Genomic DNA, 9679 nt, shown 5'->3' on the forward strand with positions numbered 1-9679 from the left:
ATTGTGTATCGATAGAATATGAATACTCTAACGCCTAATCGGCTAATGTGTATCGATGAGATAGGAATACTCTTACACCTAAATGTCTACTGTGTAATATACAACATGAGAAAAATATACACGATAAATTTGGCTCTGTAGCAGCTGAATTGCTAGAGGAGTCTAAGAATAAAAATAATCAGATGGGATTAAAAACAAATGGTGTCCGACTGACTTATACTATAAATATCATTCGATCAAAATTATCTAACAAATACCCTACAGGGACGCCAAAAATTAGGGGAGTTTGGTCGAGAAGTTTTGCCTCTGAATATCATTTGCTTCAATTTGATGGAAAAAATATTGACTGATAGAAGAGCTGTTGACATTCAATTGAAAAGTTTTTTCGTCATTAAGCCACAGGTGTTCCTATCGGATGGATTCATGGAATTATTCAAAAAATAGAAAATGGCGAATATATACTCGATTAAAATCAATTTTTAATGGAGCAAAAAAATCATTTAAAAACCGCGTAACTTATGACACAATACTATTCATTTTTCTGAGTGTATTCCTACTCATTTTTCTCAGCCTTTACTGTTACATCGAACGCAAAGTACCAGCCGCAAATATTTGACAAACACAACAGTCTATGCGTTTCCAGATTTCCGCCTAAACGTCAAACATCGTTTCTGTCTTTCTTTCCGTCTCTTTAGTTTTGATAAAGTAGACACATTTCGTGAAGGTGCGCTTATTTTCAATATTCTCGTATTTATTTAATATCCGGAATACAGTGGAATTTACAATGAACTTGTTAAGAAGGATTTCAGTTTAGTGTAGGATTTAGGAAGTTGGAATGATTCAGTGTTCGAGTAGCTTAATGTTCCGGCAACAATTTGTTGACGTCTGCATAACCTCGTCCGGAGAAGTTCACTTGTTTTTGTGGCCGTTTCCGATTCTAGCCGATTTGTTTTGTGACAATTGAGTAACATGTTCATTGTTATTCCGGGATTTTAGAGCCATATTCGGATGAAATGATGAGACGATAGTACTAACAGTACTTGTTTTTTTTGGTTCGATTCTAGCTAAGCCATCAAGATGGTCCAGAGATTGACACTGAGAAGACGTCTGTCTTACAACACCAAGTCTAACAAGCGACGCATGTGAGTATTGTTTATTGGTTTATGTTGGTCGAGCTCCAAACGAATGATCTGAATACGCACAATGTTTGCTACCATCGGAAAGTTTGTCGATAATTTTACGATGCTACTATTTGTGCAAGAATGAATATATCCTTTTGCCTGTTGTTTTCGGCTATCGAATATCAGCACTTCTATCGGATATGACAATGATTTCGGACTACGCGACAAATTACAACATTGAATTTGTGTTCAATAAGCACAATTTTTGCTACCATTGATTAACGTTTTATTCCTAGTGATTCAGTGCTACAAATTGTGCAATAACAATACGTTCTTTTGCCTATTGATCCTCCATTACACATGAAGATGCAATACTTCTATCGAATGTTACAGTTTTTTTTTTATTGTGCTTCTAACAAGAACTGAAAATGAAAAGCAATATTTAACCCTTGCTTAATGTTTTCCAGCGTTCGTACACCTGGTGGCCGCCTTGTTTATCTGTACGTGAAGAAGCAGCGTACCGTGCCAAAATGCGGACAATGTAAGGAGAAGCTCAGTGGAATCAAGCCATCCCGGCCAAGCGAGCGTCCGCGTATGTGCCGTCGTCTGAAGACCGTCACCCGTACCTTCGGTGGAGTTCTGTGCCATCGTTGTCTGCGCGAACGCATCATCCGCGCATTCCTGATCGACGAACAGAAGGTCGTCAAGGTGCTGAAGGCCCAACAGCTCGGTAAGCCCGTGAGCAAACCTCCGAAAATCCAGAAAGTGAAGTCACCGGTCACTGCCACAACCACCAAGAGCAGCAAAAGCAAGGCCTCTGCTTAAGGGAGAAGGAGCGAGTACATCGGTTAAGTTATAAGAACATGCTACAAAAGAACTTTAATAAAATTCAGATACATGAATAGGATCTGAAGTTTTCTGGATAAGTTTAGTTTTGTTGTCCGACAGCTCACGTTGTATCCATTTCTATGATCCTTCCAGTTGCATCGCAGGATTGGCTTACTACTGGACGATTGAAGAAGTTTCGTCAGGTTGTCGACTACCTGAAAAACCTTGAAATCCAGGGAATTCAAAAAAAGGTCAGGTAGAATAAGGGAATTTAATCGCCAATCAGGAGGAAAAATGCAATTATGGGCCCTATTATGTAAATCGAGTTGAAGAGTCTCGGCCTTATTCTGCGTGGCGTGTGAGGTGAGATGACAATTGTCACTTATGTCACGCGATTCCACCAGGCGTATGCCGTGAGAAATCTCACTTGAATGAACTCTCACTTTCGGCCTTATTCTGCGTGGCGTGTGAGGTGAGATGACAATTGTCACTTATGTCACGCGATTCCACCAGGCGTATGCCGTGAGAAATCTCACTTGAATGAACTCTCACTTTATTCCCACTCTCAAATATACGTGACGATTGTCACATGAACTGGGATTTCTAGGTGACAATCGTCGACATGTCTTGAGGTGTCGACAGTGCATGAAAACAAATGAAAAAAGGAAGAGGAATAATAAGTGTTTTTGGGTCGTATAGAATCGATAGTAATGGTATTATATGTATCAATAAATTCAATTTATCTTCAATTTTCACAGTACGAAAGACAAATTGCAAGTAGTTTGTTTTTTTTTTGTGAAAGCGGTAGTGAGTCTGTTATTCCTCAATTGGACGAATAAGCACACCGAAATTATTTTCATTTCATGAAATCTATTTATTTTCTCTAAAATATATCTATCATATGGGTCTTGTGTTTCATCTATCTATCCGCGAGTCATCGTCACCGAACTGCATATCCATTTCAGAAGCCGTGGTATATGCCCGAGCCGGAGCCAGAGCAACAATTTAACACTGAGAGTGCAGAGAGCAGCAGCAACTACGACCAAAACAAACAAAAATGCTAAACTTTACAGAATGCAATCAACTGTTTTACCAAATCTAAATCAAATACCTGCAAATTCGGCAGAATGTCCTGATACACTAACAACAGGCCAGGTTAAATCAGATCTATAGATACGGTACTGACTGCAGAAAAACAAATATCTGACCTCTCTGAGCAAAACAAATAAAATTCTGGGATGCCAGATGTTTTTTCTCAAATATATGCGATAAAAATCTGAAATATTTGTAAATATGTGCTAATGTCTGACATACTGACCAGCTTCGTTTATCATATGGAATCAATAATGTTTTGTCACTATTTTAAATAGCCTGCAGCAGGAATAAAAGGTTATGATAAAAGTTAAATGTCTACAAATTCGTGAACACATGTGCGAATGTGGCATCTCTGATCAGATTTGGCAACCAGCAGAATGAACGCCTTGTCACTTGCTGTTCATCCTCTCACATACATCAAATGAACCTCTCACGGCATCCGAAACGACTGTAGGAATAGAGTGAGGAGAGTTGCGTGATGGTGATGTGACAATTGTCATCTCACCTCACACGCCGCGTAGAATCAGGCCGTTTATTCCCGCTCTCAAATATACGTGACGATTGTCACATGAACTGGGATTTCTAGGTGACAATCGTCGACATGTCTTGAGGTGTCGACAGTGCATGAAAACAAATGAAAAATTGAAGAGGAATAATAAATGTTTTTTGGGTCGTATAGAATCGATAGTAATGGTATTATATGTATCAATAAATTCAATTTATCTTCAATTTTCACAGTACGAAAGACAAATTGCAAGTAGTTTGTTTTTTTTGTGAAAGCGGTAGTGAGTCTGTTATTCCTCAATTGGACGAATAAGCACACCGAAATTATTTTCATTTCATGAAATCTATTTTCTCTAAAATATATCTATCATATGGGTCTTGTGTTTCATCTATCTATCCGCGAGTCATCGTCACCGAACTGCATATCCATTTCAGAAGCCGTGGTATATGCCCGAGCCGGAGCCAGAGCAACAATTTAACACTGAGAGTGCAGAGAGCAGCAGCAACTACGACCAAAACAAACAAAAATGCTAAACTTTACAGGATGCAATCAACTGTTTCACCAAATCTAAATCAAATACCTGCAAATTCGGCAGAATGTCCTGATACACTAACAACAGGCCAGGTTAAATCAGATCTATAGATACGGTACTGACTGCAGCAAAACAAATATCTGACCTCTCTGAGCGAAACAAATAAAATTCTGGGATGCCAGATGTTTTTTCTCAAATATATGCGATAAAAATCTGAAATATTTGTAAATATGTGCTAATGTCTGACATACTGACCAGCTTCGTTTATCATATGGAATCAATAATGTTTTGTCACTATTTTAAATAGCCTGCAGCAGGAATAAAAGGTTGTGATAAAAGTTAAATGTCTGCAAATTCGTGAACACATGTGCGAATGTGGCATCTCTGATCAGATTTGGCAACCAGCAGAATGAACGCCTTGTCACTTGCTGTTCATCCTCTCACATACATCAAATGAACCTCTCACGGCATCCGAAACGACTGTAGGAATAGAGTGAGGAGAGTTGCGTGATGGTGATGTGACAATTGTCATCTCACCAATCAGGAGGAAAAATGCAATTATGGGCCCTATTATGTAAATCGAGTTGAAGAGTCTCGGCCTTATTCTGCGTGGCGTGTGAGGTGAGATGACAATTGTCACTTATGTCACGCGATTCCACCAGGCGTATGCCGTGAGAAATCTCACTTGAATGAACTCTCACTTTATTCCCGCTCTCAAATATACGTGACGATTGTCACATGAACTGGGATTTCTAGGTGACAATCGTCGACATGTCTTGAGGTGTCGACTGTTGAGCTTATCTCTGTAGATTTATCCGTTTTCCACTCTGCTCCAATATTGCAGCTTCTCAGTGCGCTTCTCGGTTTTTATCTCACCTTCTGTGTCCCTTTCTATCTGTCAAGTCCCTTCCACCAAGGTACCAACGCTTGCAGGTATGAATCTCCTCAACTGTCAAGATTCATAGAAGTTGTGTAGATGGGAATAGTGCATTAATTATTATGAACCCTACATCCCACCCTTTCATTAAACAGTAAACCACGATACTCATAAATACCCAAACTCTTTATTGCATAGAACATTCATCAATAGGTTACATAATCTTTTAATAGTTTCGACTCCGTTCTAACTCTCTTACTCATTACTGCCCCTTCGTTAATGTCTGTATCCTCACCAGAACGATTTCCTTCCTTTTCCTTTGCAGAGACAAACTCTTCTCCCGAAGACGCTGGACCCGTTTGAAGATCAGGGTTACTTGGAACAACCTTTAAGTGTGCTGCACTTCTCCTAATATTTTTCCCGCTAAATAGAGATTTCAGCAAAACATCTGTTCCATTTTTCTGAACCACTTGAAATTGCTCGGGTGAATAGTCGGCACTGACTTTGTTCTTTTTTTTCATCTGCTTGACTAATACGTGATCACCAACTTGTATTCCACTGGGTCTTGCTTTCCTTCTGATATCAGCATATTGTCTCCCCTTCTCTTTCTCCATTCGGTCTCGGTCTCTAATCTCCCCATCTTCAATTTGGACTGGAGGCACCGTTGGGAGCTTCGTTCGTGCACGACGCCCGAACATCAACTCGGATGGTGGCTTACCCGTGGTTGTGTGGTTGGAGGCGTGGTACATTAACAAGTACTTTCGAAGTTCCGTTCGCCAGTCCTTTCCAAGTTCTTGCGCTATCCTCAGTCGCTTTAGTATAGAGCGATTTTGACGTTCCACCTCCCCATTCATCTGGGGCCAATAAGGTATAGTGTTAACTAAATGGATTCCGTATTCCTCGCAGAATGCTTTGAATTCATCTGAAGACATTTGAGGACCGTTATCCGCACGCAATGATCGAGGTATGCCATAACGGGAGAAAACAGTCAAAAGCTCATTAATGGTTGCCGTGGATGAAATTTCTGTCATCTCGATGACTTCCATGTATCTACTGTAGTAGTCTACGCAAACTAAAAGATTCTCACCGTCTGGAAGAGGGCCAAGAAAATCTATTGCAATTTGTTCCCATGGTTGCGATGGAAGTTCCTTTCGAATCATCGGTTCAGGAGGATTTGGAGCCGCTACCAACGTACACCCACGACACTCTTGAACAAATTTCTCAACATTTTGATCAATTTTAGGCCACCATACACATGATCTCAAATGTCCTTTCATTATCCTTATTCCTGGATGTCCTTCGTGCGCAAGTTCAAGAACCCGCCTTTGTAGAGTTTTAGGAACAATAATGCGATCAATCCTCAGTAGAACATTGTTCACTTGACAGAGTTCATTATGAATCATTCGAAAAGATAACGGAAGTTCATCGATCATTCCAGATTGAAGAGAGTCAATGACTTGCTGGATTTCAGGATCCAACCGACTGGCTTCTTCTATCTCTTCCCATTTCAGGGCCGCTGCTGTAACAGTAGCGACAGCAATCTCATTGATTACTAATTCTTCTGCTTCATCAAAAGGTCGAGCAGCTTCGGTGGCAAGTCGGGAGAAAACATCCGCAAGATTTTCTTTACCAGAAACGAAGATTACGGTGTATCGGAAACCTTGTAAGCGTAGAACCCATCTTTCAATGCGGGCGCAAGGACGCGATGTATGCGAGAACAAAAACGTAAGCGCCTTACAGTCAGTAAGTAAATTGAACTCTCTTCCAATCAAGTAATTTTGGAAACGTTCAACGCTCCAAACGAGTGCTAACGCTTCTTTCTCCGTTTGACAATACCTGCGTTCGGTGTCTGTCAATGATTTGGAGGCGAAACAGATCACCCTAGATTGTCTAAGTTCGTTCGTTTGTATAAGAACTGATCCTAATGCGTATGGGCTAGCATCCGCCATAACAGAAGTTTCATCGTCCGGTCTATAAAACCCAAGACTTCCAGCACGGGAGAGATGTTTTTTAATGTCTTCAAATGCTTTGTCTTCCTTTTCGCCCCATTTGAAACTGATTCCCTTTTTTGTTAGTTTTCGGAGCGGTTCATCTATAGTTGCTAAGTTAGGTATAAACTTCCCCATATAATTAGCAAGGCCTAAAAAGCTCCTAACTTCACTATCATTAACGGGGCGGCGAAAATTTGAAACCGCATCCAACTTTATAATGGACGGCTGTATTCCTTGAGAAGACACTCTGTATCCTAAGAATTCGAACTCGGTGACACGAAATTTACACTTGTTCCAGTTCAGAACGACTCCCTTGTCTTCGAAGCGCTGCAGAATCTTGTTCAAACGACGATCGTGTTCACCCATAGAACCTCCTTCAACGCCCACATCGTCAAGATACCAGTATGCTCCATCGCAATCAGCAAGAATCTCATCCATGATTCGCTGGAATATTTCGGGCGCCGACACAAGTCCGAATGGCAGACGTTTGAATCTATATAATCCGCGGTGCGATATAAACGTTACAATATCTCTGGAGGGTTCATCCAATTCCAATAAGAAAAAGGCATCTTTAACGTCGAGTGTACTCCAAATGTTTCCTCTGCCAACTTTAGCCAACACATCTTCAATGACCGGCATAGGATGACGATCACGGATAACGGCTTGATTTACTCGTCGAAGATCAACGTACAATCTGATTTCCCCATTTGCCTTATTCGCCACTACCAAAGGTGAAACCCAGTTTGCTGGTCCAGTCTTCTTCTCAATAATGTCTCTAGCCAATAACTCATCCAATTTCTTATTAACGGCATCCTCGAGTGGCATGGGAATGCGACGAAGTGGTTGGAAAACCGGCTTAATGTTCGGGTCCATCTGGATATTAATTTGAATATCTTTTATCTTCGAAAAAGGCACAAGGCTCTGATTGTTACCGTCAACAATACGGTTTATGTCCAAACCGACTCTAAGAACACCCAGTTCTTTTGCTGTTTTGTCTCCAAGCAGGTTTCGTTGCCCGTTCACGACAACAAAAAATTCCGCTTGAACCGTTCGTCCACCAGCACTGATGTGAGCAAAAAATTTTCCTAAAATTTTCAATGGGTTCTGGCTACCATAGGATTTCAATATTTTCTTACTGCCCTTCTGACAGTGTTGGACGTCAACCTTCCTAGATTTCAGCAATTCCCAAGAATCAGCAGTAATCAAATTAGCGTCCGATCCGGAATCAACCAACATTTGGATATCCAGCCCACCAACAGTGCAGTCAATCATGTTACAGCTATTTCCCAAATGAAACGTATAATACACCTTTTTCTCCTGTGTCTCTGATGATAATTCTGGTTTAGTTACCGCTGAACAGTCGTTTTCCTCCGGGGTTTCGTCAATAGCTTGAACTTTGCCAGTTTGCTTCAGATTTTTGTACTCTCCAGGACGCTTGCGACAGACATTTTCAAAATGACCTGGACGCTTACACCGACGACAGATTTTGCCTTTTGCCGGACAGCACAAAGCCTTCGATATGTGACCCATCTGCCCACAGGAATAACAGATCGTTGAAGCGCTCTCTTTCCAAATCGGTTTGTTATTAAATCTACCGAGGACCCGTTTCTTGTTCACATCCGGGTTATCAGTACGAAGCTTCTGGATTTTACGCACTTCGAGTGATCCTGAAATTAGGTGCGATGATCCAGCACTTATTTCTTTTTCTTGAGCTCGCACACTTTCCAACGATGCTCCTAATGCTTCTATATCAGCAAGGTTCTGGTCCTTCTCCAAGATTCTGCGTCGAAGCTCCTGAGAAGAACACCCTTCAACAATGACATCAGTTAACATCATCTCTTCAATTGCTGCACGGACTTCCTGAGGATACTTTTCTAATCCGCAATCTGCGAGCTGCTGACGTAGACGTAGGATGAACTGCGAGAACCGTTCGTTTGTGCCTTGCTTCATGTTTCGGAGTTTGTGCCTCTCTAGGACTTCTTGCCTGCGCGGTTTGAAAAATGCGTCCAGCCGTTCCACAGCTTTACTATACCACGGTTTATCCAGTAGGACAACAGAGAAATCTTCAGTTCCTTCAAGACTTTTAAAAACCCTCTGCAATTGGGGCCCACCCAAATGAAGCATTCTCGCTCGCATGATCTTTTGATCCGTGATCTGATAAGAATCAAAATAACATTCTAAAGCGCCTTTCCAGTCTTGCCATTCCTTAGCTAGCCTGCTGCTCTCGATTTGCTCGCACTTAAACATGGGCAACACACGACTTTCATCCATCTGTAAAAAAAAATAAAACACTTTCCAGTTGGCTATCATTTCGATCATGAATATAGTGCATAACACGAACAAATGACATATCATAAAATCAATAGACTGCCTTCAACCAAACGAAACAATTGTGCCAATATTTATAAATATCCAAATATATATCCAAATCGAATTTAATGTCATCATCTTAGTATCCAATAGCAAAGGGAATTATACAACATCAACACAACGGAAATTTTATGCAATATAACTGTACAACTCATACAAAAATATAACTCCAACAGTGTCCTTCCTTTTTTTCGAAATTTTAAATCGTCATAGAATTCGCTTCTCCCGCAAAGTGCTACAAAATAGAAATCACGTTCTCGTTTTAAAAACAACTTCGATCGACTACCTGTCACAGTCACAACAGACTGCATTTAGGCAAAGCCGGCAACCCGCCACGGCCACAAAATGACTGCATTTAAG

General features: G+C 40.9%; 2 protein-coding genes across 2 annotated transcripts; one reads left to right on the forward strand and one right to left on the reverse strand.

The window, feature by feature from the left end:
• Positions 1-643: 643 nt before the first annotated feature.
• LOC129779515 (60S ribosomal protein L34) lies at positions 644-2047 on the forward strand. The gene is made up of 3 exons (XM_055787033.1): positions 644-724; positions 1065-1142; positions 1589-2047. The coding sequence occupies exons 2-3, from the start codon at positions 1078-1080 to the stop codon at positions 1944-1946; spliced, it is 423 nt and encodes a 140-aa protein (XP_055643008.1). The 5' UTR covers positions 644-724; positions 1065-1077; the 3' UTR covers positions 1947-2047.
• Positions 2048-5164: 3117 nt separating this feature from the next.
• On the reverse strand, positions 5165-8899 carry LOC129773278 (uncharacterized protein K02A2.6-like). The gene has a single exon (XM_055776875.1). The coding sequence runs from the start codon at positions 8897-8899 to the stop codon at positions 5165-5167; it is 3735 nt and encodes a 1244-aa protein (XP_055632850.1).
• Between the last annotated feature and the right edge of the window lie 780 nt (positions 8900-9679).

The sequence above is a fragment of the Toxorhynchites rutilus genome, chromosome 3 (genome assembly GCF_029784135.1).
Source record: "Toxorhynchites rutilus septentrionalis strain SRP chromosome 3, ASM2978413v1, whole genome shotgun sequence".
Lineage (NCBI taxonomy): Eukaryota > Metazoa > Arthropoda > Insecta > Diptera > Culicidae > Toxorhynchites > Toxorhynchites rutilus.